This window comes from Rhodamnia argentea, chromosome 10 (assembly GCF_020921035.1).
Source record: "Rhodamnia argentea isolate NSW1041297 chromosome 10, ASM2092103v1, whole genome shotgun sequence".
NCBI lineage: Eukaryota > Viridiplantae > Streptophyta > Magnoliopsida > Myrtales > Myrtaceae > Rhodamnia > Rhodamnia argentea.
Window position 1 is genome coordinate 4,898,726 of NC_063159.1, and position 16,319 is coordinate 4,915,044.

The window sequence follows — 16,319 nt, forward strand, 5'->3', positions numbered from 1 at the left end:
GAAAATTATCTTCATCAGCTGTCATTCCTAGACATTCTTGACACAGCATAAATGAGGATGAAGACACAGAATTCGTTCCTCTTTAAAAGTACATTTACAGCTTCTTGCTTTACATAGTACAAAACACAAGCTAGATCACAAAGTTAAGTGTTCAATATATATATCATGATCTCTCTCCCTCATCGGTTAGTGGCTTGCTCTGCAGCTTCTTCAACCAAGTGGAACGTGTGAGATGTATCTGATACGAATGCTTCATCAAAGTGTCAAGAGCTAGGCTTCAACAGTGATTGAAGTTTGAAACTCCCAGTTTGGCGTCTGTTCGCTTTCTCACTTAGCATCAGAACTGGGAGAGCCGCCGCCGCCGCTGCCGCCGCCAAGGTTAGGGTCAGTTTGGTAGTAGACAACCTCCCCAGTGTCGCTGACATAGTGATCTCTCTTCAAGCTTTGGATTAACGTCCCGATCAAATGGAAGGGCAATGGGGCCGACTTCTTTGGCTCCCGGTAATAGTTCCCGAGCACCGGCCTAGCCGCTTCCGTCTGCATCATCCCAAGGAAAAAAGGGTATTTCTCAGAAATTTATCAAGAGACAGCTCCATAGATATGCATTATCTGATCTAGCCAGACACAGACCGTGACAGGGCGAGCCTACTTCACTGATCGTCACGAGACTTGCGTCTACACGACAAAGCTTCTGTTTTTTATCGATTAAAGCGGGGATCGACCCAAAAGTGGGGACATGTATATAACTCACAGCTTCAATCAAGTGATAGTGAGGGATCTGAGGGAAAAGATGGTGTATGACGTGAGTTCCGATATCGTGGTGAATGTTGTTGATCCACCCGTAGTCGCGATCAAGCGTGGTGAGCCCGCCTCTTAAGTAGCTCCACTCCTTAAAACAGAAAGAGCGAAAGAGCCTTCAACTACTTGCAAGAAACTATCGTCCTTAAACCAGAAAGAGAAGGTGGAAAGTGTCTCCTTTCATTGAATGACAATACCTTTCCCCTGTACCAAGGCAGCTTGTCTTCATGACCATGGTGATGCAGGTAAGTCACAAAGTCCAGCCACATCACGAAAATCTGACAACAATAGCAATAATTGGAAACACACTCCGGTTAGAATCCGTCGAAGGCTAAGGAAATACTAAGACTGCTGTACAGAACTCAGCTACAGCCGTAAGTAGACCTTTTGAACAACGGGGCCACATTGAACATCAAAGCAAAACTCCGCCGCACCGCGTAGCGCATGGGGTTCTCAAATCCAGACGTATTATGCCGAAACATTAGCGAAGACAATGATGAAGCAAGAGGAGAAGCGGAAGAGGGGGTACCCAATAAGGGATGCCATAGAGCTTGAGCAACTGGAGAGGACCCATCACGAAGGACAGCCCCACAAGCAAGCCCACCATGGCCGTCCAACACGCTGTGGATGTGATCACATCTTTCCTCTCGCTCGCCACGAACAGGTCGCTCTCTGGGTGGAAGTGAGACCCTCTTTTTCCTGGACTTCTGCTCCACTGTGAAATCGAACACCGTGTCAGGGCCATGAGAATCTCAATTCCTAACGACTCCATTCTCTCGATCAAAGTTCCACTTTTTCATGATTCGATCTTAGAATTAGAAGATGAAGTTTACAGACAATCTTGCTGTCTAGATTGAACTGGAATTGATCTCAGTCGATCACAATCACAAAGGCACATCGGAATAACCTGTGCCCAAAGCCGTTACGGCCGTCGTGACATGACTAATTCGATAGCGACCGTCGAATCTAAAACGGAATAAACGAAGTTCCAAACTTGGGCTCTACCATTCAAAGCAAGCAATGATTCCTCCATGAAAAGGCATATTCACGTCCGATTCATACAGTGACTCATACTTAACTTAGTTGGGTCCTATGATCATATCAAGTCAGGAATAAAGTTAGGCAATTTGAAAGGCTTTTTTGGAGGATGCTGCTTCTCTCTCTCTCTCTCTCTCTCTCTCTCTCTCTCTCTCTCTCTCTCTCCTTTTCCTTTTCCATTCCTTTAACGTTGTTGATTCAGAATAAGCAGCATAGGAAAAGATCATCTTGATTTGCACGTGTCTAACACTCACGAGATAGAAGGGGTAGGCAAGCATGGGAAAAGGGACTGTGAAGCGGAGGCTCCTTGTAATGGTGTCCAAGCTCTTGTAGATTCTCTCTGATAACTGCAAGAAAAATAAAGAAATCGAAACCCAGTTTAGAAATTACGATGCCCATAATGATGATGCAAAAAAAAAAAAAAAATAGAAACAGAGCAGGACAAAAGAGGCGGATGACTAACCGGATGCCACGACTCGTCGTTCTCGACGTGCCCATGATTCTGGTGATGAGTTCTGTGGCTGATTCTCCTGTCGAATTCAATGCGAAAGGAAGTGACATTTTGAGATTGTGTTAAGTCACATCGCCAGTCACGTATTTGATTATTGGCTAAACTAAAGTTCCAAATACTAACCAATCAGAAATTAATGATTTGTGACAGAAATTAAACGAGGACTAAGCAAAGTCGTAAAGGTGGTGACTTTGAAGCCTACCATCCATGGTAAGGCACGAGAATGGAGGAATGAAGCAGATGCCCCACCACACTGTTCAGCTTGGGATCGTTCGAGAAGCTCCCGTGCCCGCTGCATCGGATTCAAAAGCAAAAAGATCATAGGCGACACGATAAGATGACACGAACCCGACTCAACTGAGAATTGGCGAAGCCGAAATGCGAGGTGGGAAGCACCAAACCGAAGACATTCACGACAACAACTATAATAAGGATAGACTCCATGAAATATGATGACATGACGCGAATTTTTCTGTGTAAAGAGACGAGCTAAAGACCGTACCAATCGTGGCCGAGAACGAAGAGGGCCCAGAACATGGTGCCCTGGGCGGCCCAGTAGAGAGGCCAAACGACCCAGCTGTTCAAATACGCCGCCCCGCAGGCGAGCCCGAGGACGACGGCGACGTCCCGCAGGACGTAGCTCATCGACCTCCACGGGTCCTTCACCCAGCAGTGCTTCGGTATCGCTGCCCTCACGTCCGCCAGCTTGAACGGCGGGGCGGCCCCGGGGTCGAACAACCCCTCTCTTCCTCTTCCTCCTTCCTCATTGACGACCCCGTTCCATGTTCCCTTCTCTCCTTCGTCGTCTTCTTCGTCGATCGGGGAGACCCGTAACGGGGCGCTCACCCGGGTCGGCAAGAGACGCCCGCGCGGTGGCCCGGTTGGACGGAGCTTCAGATCTGCGAGACGGGCATGCTTTGATGGGAAAAAGTTGTCATTTTTCGCGGTTGTCCTCTGGAGTTGCGATCTGGGGATGGTTTGGGGGAGGGGTTTGAGGCCACATTGGGACAAGACCCATGTAGCCATTGTTGAGGAACAGGGAGGTAGAGAGAGAAAGTGTGTGTGTGCAACGTGTATACTTTGTGTGGGGATTTCTTCTTTCTTTCTTTTTTCCTTTTTTGGGAAACAAATGGGGGAAGGTGCGAAAGTATCGAGAGTTAAGGCGAAAACAATAAAGAAATGGCGAAGGGAAACAATGCAGAGAGAGAGAGAGGAATGAATTCAAGATATCTCTGCAAGAACAAGTGCGAATGTTGTGGTCTGGAACGAACAAACAGAGCACCCCCTCTTTCTCTGCAAGAATCGGTCGTATCCCCCCCTCTCTCTCTCTCTCTCCCCTCTCTGTTTGAAGCAAGATTTTCTCTCTCTCTTCTCTTGCAGATCGCCTGAAGGAGGAAGAGGAAGACACGATGGGCGACTGTTATTATAGCTTTCAAGCAGAGACAGTCTTTCGCTCTCTTCCTCTGCTCATTCTCGCTTGGTTCGTGGGAAACCTCATCTCCTCCAACTTTTGCGAAGGAGGAGGAGGAGGAGGAAAGCTTTTTGAGCTGTTTATCTTATGGAATTGACGTGGACCTTACAAGTTTTCCGTCGTTTAATTATTGAGCGTCAATGTGCTATCTAACACATGGGTTCGCAGAATCTAACGCTCGGCTTTCACGTTTTTTTGGAGTTTCTTGGTTAAAGAACCGCGATTGGTGGGGAAGTCAATAAGGCTTAAATGTTGGATTCCCTCGGTTCTTGATCTCTCTCTCTCTCTGTTCCGTGAGTTTGGGGACGGATCGTGTGACCGGGCTCGTCTGCACGGCTCTCCAATTCGTCTACGTACGAAACTTTGATCGGATTCTTATTAAAAATCACTACGGTGGTCTCTCGACAGCCTGATACGATTTTTAAACACAACAACGCATCTCGCATTTTGCTCAAAGTTTAAGGAGTCGAAAGAGCGGGGATTAGTGCAATGTGACAAGATATGGTCATAGCATGAAAACCATAAGATGATCATGCCTTTATCGGTGGCTATTCATCATGGTGGTATTGAAAAGGGCCGGTGGGAGAAGGATGAGGGGCCATATGAGAAACGTGGCTCGATTCGAGGGTCGAAACGGGAACAATAGATCATATGAAATTCTTGCTTTGGGATTTGGGAAGCTTATTTTGTATTTTTGGTAGAAGTGTGATTTGACTAAGCCCACTTGGGGATTGGTCCATGTCCATCCCTACCACAAGTTCTTGATTGGTGGGTGGATGCTGGATGGGGTCATCTTTGTCACTCCCAAAATTCAGACCTTGTTTTCCTCCTTGAATTGCTTCTCTATTGTTCCTACATAAAGTTGAAATTGGGCAGACGGTTTCATGGGGGTTTTAATATGAGCTAAGACAAGAAAGGTTGGGGTTAGTTAGTGATGAATTAAGATTCCAATATTTACAGTGGTAGATATTTATCCATTCAAAGTATAAGTATCAATCTATCCAATGACAACAAGGAAAAGGAAAAAAAAAGGGTGAAGAGGATGAATTACTTTGTCATAGGCGTATCCTGAACAAACCGTCTCGTTTACGTGAGAGTTTTGATTTATATGAAAACAAGGTGAATTTTGTGCACGTTAATTTTAATCTAAAAATCACCAGAACTTGAAAGTCAAGAAAAAGCATAAATTAAGAAAACACAGAAGAAAAGAAAAAAAAAAAGGTGGTTGCTTTCTTTGTGGCAAGTGGATGTTGTAATTTCAAGTGTTAATGGCTCAATTATTGTCAGTGTAACCGTCGTGCACTTATGTCGGCATAACAGTCGTGGATTAATATCGTGTAACCGACATGAATTAATGTGGGCATAAGCGACGTGGTTTAATGTCCGTGAAACCAAATTGGTTTAATGTCGGCGTAACCGACGTTTTCCCAATCTATAAATAGATTGAATTCGTAGTTTAGAATCACACGTCACAACTCGACCCATAATCCTCTTGTTCTCTCTTATTCGTCCTCCAAGTGTGCCAGTTTCGAGAAATGTTCGATAGAATCCTGTTTCATACAGTGCTGATACAAATAGGTTCGAGGTGTTGCATCTTGGGTGGTATAGTTCATAAAGCTACTTAGCACCGTTGGCAGCCTTAAGGAGATTCGGTTAGCCGTACCTCACCTCTTGTCCATTTTTTTTTTTTTTGAGTTTACAATAGTCAGCAAGTTTATTTGATTTGTAATCTTTACTTGTAAAGATTGTAATCTAGCTTGATTGGTATTAAATTTTTGTTATCGCCATCTCTGTGCTATTATTTTTTTTATTACAACAAACAGTGTAAAGTATTTTCCCGATACGTTAACGTGTGGGCGTTATTATTTTCCAACAGTGGAACACTATGAAAAAGAGTGCAAACATCGCAAGAACGTATCCAAGCACAAGAACATATCAATGATGAAGGCAGATGCTAATATGGTTGCACAAAATTTCGTGGTATGGTTCCAAACATGAGTATGTATTAAAATTTGTTGATTATGTGGCCATAATTTCTGTCAAATATTGTTGGCGGTCAAATTGTAGTGCAACAATCTGTGTGCAAGGACAAATTTATGCTCATGCGTTTTGAAGAGGTTGATGACATGAATACTTAAGAGTTCATATGGGAATTCACTCACTTGCAAAGGTTTGCTGGCAGAGACACGGTGGAGATAGATTTTACTTCTTGAAAGAAGGTTACTCTTCTTAATGTGTTGTTTGTATATGAAATTAGGAAAAGCTTAGCTTCTATTGATTTACTTTGTAAAGTAAAATTTTGGGCTTTTGTTTGGATCTAACAAGGTTATCATGTCAAAACAAAATGGATTATTTGTTGGAAAGGGTTATGCTAGTGATGCATGTGTCAATTAATTATTATTAATAAGACCGCCTCCTTTGCTCATATTGTTGAGTCTCTTTCGTTATGGCATAGTTGATTAGTATAATTAAAATTTTGTTACTTAAAAATATCAAAATAATGGTGAATTTGATAAATGTGAAATGAAAAAATCTATAAATCATTTCCTAGTGTCAAAAGAAATTTGAATTTATTAGATTTGGTGCATAGTGACATATATGAATATAATGACATGTTAACTCGTGGTGGTAAAAGGTATTTTGCTATTTTTTTAATGATTGTAATAAGTGTTAATGTGTTTATCTTCTAAGATCAAAAGATGAAGCATTTATCATGTTTAAAAAAATATACGATTGAAGTAGAAAATCAATTAGAAAAGATAATTAAAGTTCCACATTCAGATAAAAGTAGAGAATGTCTTTTGAATGAATTTTCATTTTTTTGTGAAGAACATGATATAATTCATCAAGTTTCAGCATCATATACTCCACAACAAAATGGCTTGGTGGAAAGCAATAATAGGTGTTTAGGAGATATGGTTAATTGCATGCTTTCAAATTCAAAGCTACCAATTAATCCATAGAGAGTTGCCTTGCTTATTGCATGTTATATTCACAGTTCAACATCCAAGAAAAATAATATCAGCCCTTAGGAATTATGGAAATCTAGAAAATCAAGTTGTCGTATCTTAAAGTATGGAGGTGTTTAGAATATTACAGAGTACTCGATCCTTTGAGAACAAAACCCGATCCTCTAGCCATCAAAGATGTTTTTCTTGGATATGCCGAAAATAATAAATCTTATAAGTTTATTGATTTAGAGTCCAATGTTACAATTAAGAGATGTTGAATTCTTAAGAATAAATATTCCATAGGTTTTTGAAAGTATTAAAAGTAATGTTCAAATACAAAATACAAATAATTCAAATCCCATAGAATCACAAGTAGTTTCTCATGAGAAAGAAATAAACGATTCTAATGACACAACAGAACTTGAAAGAAGCATTACGGCAAACAATTGAAAGATTTAGGTACAGATTTTTTTACTCATGTTTTCCTTATTGAAAGAGACATGAATGACAATGTGGTTAATAAATATTCTTTAGTATTAAATCTAAAAGATAATTCCAAAATTTTTTAATGAAGCCATGCCTTTTAGAAATGCTTCCTTTTGGAAAGAAGTTGTAAAAAATGAGATGGACTCAATTATGTCCAAAAATACTTAGGTATTAAAATTAACAAAATGTATTGTGGTGGTTATTCTTTGAACAAAAGTGATTATGTTGAAAAAATGCTAACCAAATTTAAACATTTTGGTTTTGAAGAAGTGATTACTCCATTTGATTGCAATATTAGATTACATCATAATATCGGAATAATAATAGCATAACTTGAATATGTAAGGGGTATAGCATCTTTAATGTATGCAATGCATGGTATAAGATCTGATGTTACTTTTTCTTTATGTAAGTTGAGTAGATATACTATTAATTTAAGTATAGAACATCCGAACGAAATTGCCGGATGCCTTAGTTACTTTAAGAGAACTAAAAATTTGGGATTGTTCGACAATGATTATCCAGCTGTATTAGAATAATACACTAATGCTAGTTAGATTACAAGCATGGGAGATAAACAACGCACTTCTAGATGGATTTCACATTAGGTGACGTGCTGTATCTCGGGGGAGCAAGAGACAAACATTCATGACTCACTCAATGATAGGATTGTAATCCATTGCTTTAGCAACAATTGGAAAAAAAAAAAGGATGAATGGATTAGAAATTTGTTATCGGATATCAAACTATGGTTTAATCCTATGCCTCCTATTTCTAGTCGTTATGATAATCAGGCTACTTTGGCAAAATCTTCTGGTAGCATTTATAATGGCAAGTTTCGACATATCAGGCCAAGACATGAATATATGGGATAATTGATTCGGAATGGTACATAACAATTGTTTATGTCGGATCAAGTAAGAATATGGCCGATCTCTTACAAAACGCTCTACGAAGAGATGTGATAAAAATGACCTTAAGAAAATGGGGCTAATTTCCTTTTACTAAAATCATCAGTAATGGTAACCTTGCTAAATACTGGTATATTACGGGATATAAGGTTTAAAAGGTAAAATAAGTCACTAAAAGTAATTGCTTAATACTGCCACCAACCTGAACATGATAAGCTAGTATCGTTTGTCACGTTTTTGTAGGCTGAAGTTGTATCCTTAATGAAGTATAATACAAATTAGTAATGTGCTTATTAGTAACAAAAACACATGTAAATACTTCACCTATATAAGCTTAGGAGTGGTGTTGCTTCTTATGAAAGTTAGGGTTAACTTCTAAAGAGCTCATGAAAGAGGAACAAGGACAAGACCATAATAGTGCAAAGTAAATTATACAACTTCTTGTTAAAACAAAAGATTAATATATGTGTTGTACAACTACATGTAACTTTTATATAATTTTGTGATACTTGCACTAGATAAAGTTTTTACTCAAAAGAGACCTTTATGTATATGCTCTAATCTTATGAAAATTTTTATTGTATATTTTAAAATTTTTTATTGTTAATTTGTTTCGTTTGTAGAATAAACAAAAATAACCAAAAAATTTTTAAACATATTGCAGTTGTGTCAATTCAGTCCTAAAATTTTTTTGGCCAATTGAGTCTTAAACCTTTTGTATTTGTAACAATTTAGTCCATCCGTCCAACTTTGGCAGACTGTAGCTGATGTGGATAATTTTTATAATATTTCGATAATTTTTTCATTTTTTATTCTTCATCTTCTTCCTCTGTATTGGTGAGAGGAGAGAGTTGGCAAGGTACTAGAGGAGGAAGAAAAAAAAGAAAAGAAACAAAGAAAAAATTAAATAAATAACTTGAAAAGATATTAATATATTACTAAAATTGACATGTTAGTACTATAGTGCCACATCAACGCCAGTTGATGTCCACGTTAGCGCCGCCCGACCATAGTGGGCTGGATGGATAAAATTGACACAAATGCAAAAGGTTTATAACTCAATTGGAAAAAAAAAAACGATGTTTATGACTGAATTGGCACAATTACAATATGTTTAGGACTTTTTTGGTAATTTTCCTTAGTGATTATGCCTAGACCCGTCAAATGGTGGGTTGAATCGGGTTTGGAGCAAGTCAAGAATGATCTTGTAAGAACTTCTTTTTGACTTGTTCAAAAGGTGGTGGGACCCAAATTAAAAAAAAAAAGTTAACAAAGTCAATAAAGGAAAAGACAAAGGAAAGAGTTGGCAGCTCGGTTCTTTTAACTGAGAGTCGCCGGATGCAAAGAAAGAGGAAGAAGAAGAAGAAGAGGGGATCTCGCCGCAAACGCCTTTTCAACTCTAATTCGTAACTCCCGGTAAATACTCGTACCCTTCATTCTTCAATTTAATAAGTCTTTCGAGTTAGGGCTCAAATTCAAAATTCAATGAAAGTTGAGCCTGAAATTCGATTTTTGCATTGTTGAGTTGTAGGCTTAAACAAGAGTTATTTTGAATCAATGGTTTGATCGGAGCAAGAATTTAAGGGTTTCTCGTGTGAGTTTTGCTTTGCGAACGGCTCAAACAATCGTTTTGGGTGTGCAATTTGTTGACGCATAGGAGTTGTTGTGTTAGCATTTAAGTTTAGTTTAGTTGATTCGTCTTTGAGCTGCCATATTACTTGATTTTAACGTTGTTTCTCAATTATTTGTTAGGATCATGAGTTCAACGATTCAAGTAACATTTATTGTTTGGTCGGAAGTGGCTGGCCCTAGGTGAGTGATGCTGTTTTTTATTTGAGTTTTGTTGACACCTAAATTTTGACTAAACTTTTCAATCATTTTTGCATAGAAAATTAGAGCTAATCTTTTAGTTCTAGACAAAAATAATTAAGTCATTTTTCATTCATGCATTGCATCTGCATTTATCCGGATCGGCGGTGCAAGATCGAGCTTAATTTGTCGGGCAATTTGGACTTAAACTGATGGGCAAATTTTCTAGCAATTCATGGACATATGTGCCGAGAAATTTAAAACAATTTTGGAGCTTATATTTTAGAAAAAAGGCTTTATCTAAAATGCTAATTATTTGGAAAAAGCCTAATTAAGCTCACAATTGACATGAAAAATTCGACTAGCCCATCTACGGGGCTAGGCCAAAATTTTCAGCTCATTCAAGGATCAATTTGTGCAATTACACCCTTCGGGACTTAATTCAAGTTATATTTTGAGCCCGGGTTTATTTTACAAAAATTAAGAAACTTTAGGCACTTGATTTGGAACACTTTTATCTATAAATACAAGTGTTATGCCTAGGGTTGAGGGAGGCCACAAAAAATCACACACGGCAGAAAAGAGAGAACTTCTCTCTCTTAGATTCACGTTGAAGGCCACTCATCAGAATATACGGCCATACATTCACATCACAGCAGAAGAGATAAATTGTGACGGAGGGTCTAAGTCGATGGAGAAGAGAGGGTCTTCCTTGTTCCTGTGACGATCGAGGGGATCCCACGCATAGCCACGTTCTCCCACGTTGATGAAGAAGAAGACAAAAGGAGCTTTTCCACGTCATAGAGAGAGCTTCACTTGCTACTCAAAATTCTTGTCTTATTCGAAGTCGTCAACCCAAGAAGCACCCGTCGACGGCCCTGTTGTTCTGGCGCAGCCGTTATCACTCCTCGGGTCCTTGACATCCTCGCTGTGTCTAGGAGCCCTTGCCTCGACCGTTCAGCCCGTCGTCACTCTGAATCGTCCCCGCCGTCTGGGACTGGTTTTACCACTAATTCAGCATTGTTTTGTGGTTATTCAGTGTTGTTTTATTGCAGTTTCAGTGCCACAATAGTGCTGTCCACCCCGATTTTTGCTTGCTATTCGATGCAGAATGTTTCTACAGGTTTTATTACTATTTAGGGGGGCTGTTTCGCTGCTGTCCAGGTCCAAAAACAGGCTGTTTTTGGGTGTTTTTGCTAACAATCGGTGCAGGATTTTATTTACTGTTCAAGGCCAATTACTTCTCTGTTTGGGCGGGTTTCATTTGCTGTTTTGTGCTTATTTTTCAGGCAATAGGTGTGCAAATTCACCACTGCAAAGTAAGCTTCGATGAAGGTGCACACGAGCATTTACTCTAATGCCAAACAGCCACCGTTCTCGCCGCGTGCCAATCATTGTGCATGAGTCCATTGCCGCATCCGATCCCGGGAAACGAATCAACGGATACTTGAATTAGGTAATGTAATATTATCTAATTTGACTAGTCGATATTGTTTCCAATTTTGAATATTTCACATCTCTTGCATATCTTTCAAAATTAAAAAAAAAAAACTAAATCTAAATTAGGAAAATTACTTTTCCTAATGGGCAACGTTTTGTTAAGTTGAACATATCCTACCCGCTGCCATTCGGGTATGATTCTACAGCTTAATGAAAACGGGAGGTTTATCTAATTCGATCTAATGCCATTTAGATCTAATTTGCTATCTTCACAAGCCGATTTTGGATTTAGGGATATTTATTTTATTTTATTTTTCGAAAATTTGAAGAAGCAATATTCATGTCTTGCTCTTGGTTGTTGGTTGGAATGGTGATTATCTTGATTGATATCTCATCTGGATCTTGATTCCATGTTAAGGCTCTTAAAAGATTTAGTAAAATACGGTTTTCTAGAAGCCGTGTTTTAATTAAAATTTTTAGGAAAATAGAGTTTCTTGGAAACTTTATCTCATTGGAGAATTTGGAATAAAAGTCGAGATAATGAAATCTTTCATGATTGTGCTTAAGTTGCTGAAATCTATAAAAAAAAAATACATCTCATTCCATATCTTGCATGTTTGCATTATCTCATACATTATCTTCATATCTTTTCACTACATATTCTTTCGAATATCACTTACCTCACTTTCCATTTTTTTAACAAAAGACACATCATACATATCAATCCATATCTTGCATATTTTGTGCATATCTTGCATATTCTGAATTTGCCATGCATATTTCGTATATCCCGTCATCATGTTTTTTTTTTATCATATTCTTACATCATCGTATATCATGTGAGCATATCATATTTTCAGAAAAAGAAAAATCATTGCATTTTCCCTATTCATTACTTCGAACATCACTTGCACCAATGCTTCATATTTTTGAAAATCACATGTTGCATCATATCATTTGCCATGTCATACTTGTTTGTCTTTATGCCATGCCATATGTGTTATGTGATATAAAAAATCATGTTTAGTTTGCATATATTTAGGATAGTTAAATAATCTTACATGTTTAGTGTATTTGTTTGCATAATATATGCCATCCATGATTTTTGCTTGAGTAAATTGCCATTGCATATAGTTAGTATGCATCATCTTACATGCTTTAATCTAATTAGTTAATTTTTGTATATAGGTTAACGTAACATTAAATTTGCACGTCTTGCATTGCATCCCTTTATTTAGTCACCTATTCATGTTATTGCATTTGTTTTTGTTCATTCATGCATTCATTTTCATTCATGGCATCGCATCTAAGAAAGTGAAAACACAAAAACACCTCATTTGAGCTTAAAGTAAATTCAATCAATCTTGAGTTGCCAAATCTAGGATATGTCATGAAATTTAAGGTACCGAAAGGGCATTAGTTTTAATTAACTAGTGTAACCAAGTCCCCGAACTTAGAATTTCTAGTTCATAGGAATAAAATAGTCCTCCCGCTATTTTATTTAGGTTTCTAACCAACCTACCAAAAAATGGTTAGTGGCGACTCCAAATTTTAAATCATTTGAGTTAACTAATGTTACAATTTGGTAGGGCTTGGGAGAGTCCGTATTAGGTTAGTTAAATAATTAACCTGATAATCCATTAGCCTAAAAATTTATTTTTTAGGTCGCGACAAGTTTGTAAAACTCATTTTCAAAAGAGATATGAATTATGTATAGTATGAATTACGAAATGACATTATTGTTGCATAAAAAGCCAAGCCAAGCATTTACTACTCCTTGATTATTTACTGATGATTTAGAAAATATATTATACAAGGTATTGTGAAGAAATATATGTATGTGTTGCTTTGCGAACTGATTTATGAAAGGATTTCTAGATCATATGATAAATACATTGAGAAATGTACTTTCAGTTGTCGCGACCCACCCTCAAGGATGGGGTATAATGAGTTCGGGCTAATGGATTACCAAGTCCATTCCCTAAAAAGGGAATGGAACTCAGCGTGAGTCCTCCCAAACCCATACCAAATTGCGACAAAAAGAAATTCTTCGTAAAACAAGGGTTGACCCCTTTCGCGGTGGGGATTGGACTCTTGAGTGTCATGTGACTAGTGTGCATGCCAATGGAGTCGCCACTAATGATTTTTTGGAGAGTATGATTAGAAACTCTATCGAGCAATCAGGAAAGTCCATTAGATTCTACGAAAATCAGATAAGTAGGTTCGGGGACTTAGTTACGTCGAGATTACCATCAACGCCCTTTCGGTACCTAAGTTAAATGAATTTCTAACCTAGATTTTTTTATGCGGATACTAAAGGGTTTCATGCAGAGGGAAATGATTATCCTAACAATCACAATCAATTATGAAAATTGTGCAAATCAAGGAATTAGGAACATGCGGATAAAACACATCTAATCATCACGCAACCAGTCACATGTCATGTCTAGTATAGCCCTATCGGCTTAGAAAATAGTGCAATTAAGTTCATGGGTGGTTTGGCAAAAATTCACGACAAAGTGTCTAAAGGACTAAAATGGTCATTTGGAAATGCTTGGAAACCCAAAATCGACAAAAATAGGTTGGTTCAGTTGAAAGTGACATTTTCCCATTTTTTGTGATTTTTAGGAATTTTTCTGAATTTTTCTTCTTCTTCTTTTTGAATCATTTAGGAATTTTTTTATTATTTTTCTGATTTTTTTTATTTTTCTGATTTTTTTATATTTTTATGAAATTTTTTAATATTTTCTGGACCGAATTGACCCGACCCACACAAATCGAATGTTCAACCCAGACCCTAATAGTCACGGGTTGGTTTAAATGGTGCCGCTTTGTATTTTTTTTTTCTGGTTTTTCTAAATTTTTTTGAATTTTCTGAGGATTTTTATTAATTACTAATCCTATGGTCCAGAACCGCCCACTTAACACGTAACACCATGTCAGCGCTAGGTCAGCCGTTGACCGAGTCAACTTTGGTTGACTAGTCATCATCTTCCTCGCAGAGACAACAAACGGACGACCGAGATTTCTACAGCGCCGATCGATGGTCAAACCTTGGCCAAATGAGACGAAATTGGTCCCAATTGATTTGTCTCGACGTTCAGATTAACACATCTAAAATCTAGCCAAAGTTATCAACTATAACAACATGATTCGAGCTTGCACAGAACACATCAATGGCAGATCAAGCGAACAAACTAGAGCATAACTATTTGATTAATGCACATAACAGTACCATAATGAGTTCGAGAGACTTACCCGAAGCTCCGATCAAGCCCTAGGTTGCCAAGTTTTGCTGGCCAAGCCGTGACAATTCTAGCTACAGTGAAAATCTCCACTCGGGATTTACGTGTGAAATCAATGCAAAAACATAATACAATTGTGCTTAGATAAGCTTAAGGATTAAAACGCCTCAACTAATTTCAAAAATCCTGGTCGGAGGCAAGCTCCGCCATGGATGCTTAGTGAGAAGCTTAAAAGGGTGACTCACCATTTTCGGAGGAGTTGAGCTACGGGAATAGGTCCAATCGCTTCCTGGAGTTGCGACGAAGCTTCCTGAAGTGATCCGAGGCCATGATTTGCTCCGAATCAAGCTAGCCGAAGTTCCACAATCGAAGCTCGAAGCTTCGACAATGGCGATCGCCGAGAGCTTCTCTCTCTACTCTCTCCTTCCTCCTTCTTTCTTTAGTCCGTTAGTGCTCGCATGAACAGAATGAGCCTCCTCTTCATCCAAAACTCATGAGACCGATCTTATCCAATTTGAACAGATTTGGTGAGCACGGAGGGGATCACCGACTTAGTTCCGCACATATCGTCACGTGCATTTTGGCACGTCAGCGACGAAGAAATGTTAGCAATTCCGTCTAACTCTATTAGGTACTCCGTCAAGCTCAAATGGATATGAATTGGCTCGGTTTTGTTTGTGTTGACTTTCAGAGCTACCGCAGCATTGGCTGAGTTAGCTAGACCAACTCCGGTGACCCCGGGCGGTGAGAGTGGTGGCGATAGGTTTGGATTGTCGAGGGCATCAATGCCCATCCTATGGCGCCGTCGATTGTGGCACGGAGGATCTCCAATTTGGTCGCCAAAGTTCAGCTCTAACTCAAGTGTTTGAATTGCGCGGGATAGGGAAGGTTGGGGGAGATGATGGTCATCCAAGTCGCTGGGTCGGATTCAGCTCAACTTGGCTGACCCGGCTAGCCAAAAATTTCAAATTGAGCTCGAAAAATTCAAAAAATTTTCAATTAAATCAAAAAGTTGGATTCAAGAGCATGAATTCCATCAAAAGAAATGTGTTTTTCATGAAAAATATGCATAGAATTATACAAAAGCCCTAAATTCTAAGTTTGACCCAAGAATGATATTTTTAAAATTACAAACCATAAATGATTGAATCGAGCCAAACTAACCCCATCATTGGATTCAGAATAATGAAAACTAGGGGGTATCAGAGCCAAATTTGTAAGATCATCCTTAGAATTTTATTAATAGCATTTAAAGTGAAACCAATGGACTAAACTAAAAATATTTGTGCATTTAGGTCCTTTTAGTCCAAATCGTGCAATCATTCAAACTTTTGGGTCAAAATGAAATGCAGGGTATTAGAGAAAAACGTCATGACTCTAAAAAGTAAAAATTTGAAAATAAAATGACTAAAAATGTAATTTTTGGGCTAATTCAGGACTAAGGTTAATGAAGGAACCTGTGATTCCAAATTGAATTTTTAAATTTTTAAGTGGCTAAAATTAAAAGGGAATTAAAATAAAAATGTTGACTTTTTTGTATTTTTTTGGCAATGAATACTATTTTTCTCTATTTTCCAAGTATTTTTATATTTTCAAAAAATATTAAAAATACAAAAAATATGAAAAATTATTTCTGGTTCAAAAATAGTTCCTTAGGCT

The 16,319-nt window shown here is 38.3% G+C and overlaps 1 protein-coding gene across 1 annotated transcript in view; it reads right to left on the minus strand.

Moving 5' to 3' along the window:
• Window positions 1–16,319, minus strand: part of LOC115745768 (omega-3 fatty acid desaturase, chloroplastic-like) — a 22,583-nt gene continuing 6,264 nt past the window's right edge. Inside the window, exons 2-9 of the mRNA XM_030681349.2 lie at window positions 2,850–3,390; window positions 2,550–2,639; window positions 2,300–2,366; window positions 2,091–2,183; window positions 1,328–1,513; window positions 996–1,076; window positions 752–889; window positions 1–537 (exon numbers count right to left, since the gene is read on the minus strand). Coding sequence (XP_030537209.1) covers window positions 328–537; window positions 752–889; window positions 996–1,076; window positions 1,328–1,513; window positions 2,091–2,183; window positions 2,300–2,366; window positions 2,550–2,639; window positions 2,850–3,373 — 1,389 coding nt within the window. The 5' untranslated portion in view covers window positions 3,374–3,390 and the 3' untranslated portion in view covers window positions 1–327. The remainder of the gene's footprint in view (window positions 538–751; window positions 890–995; window positions 1,077–1,327; window positions 1,514–2,090; window positions 2,184–2,299; window positions 2,367–2,549; window positions 2,640–2,849; window positions 3,391–16,319) is intronic.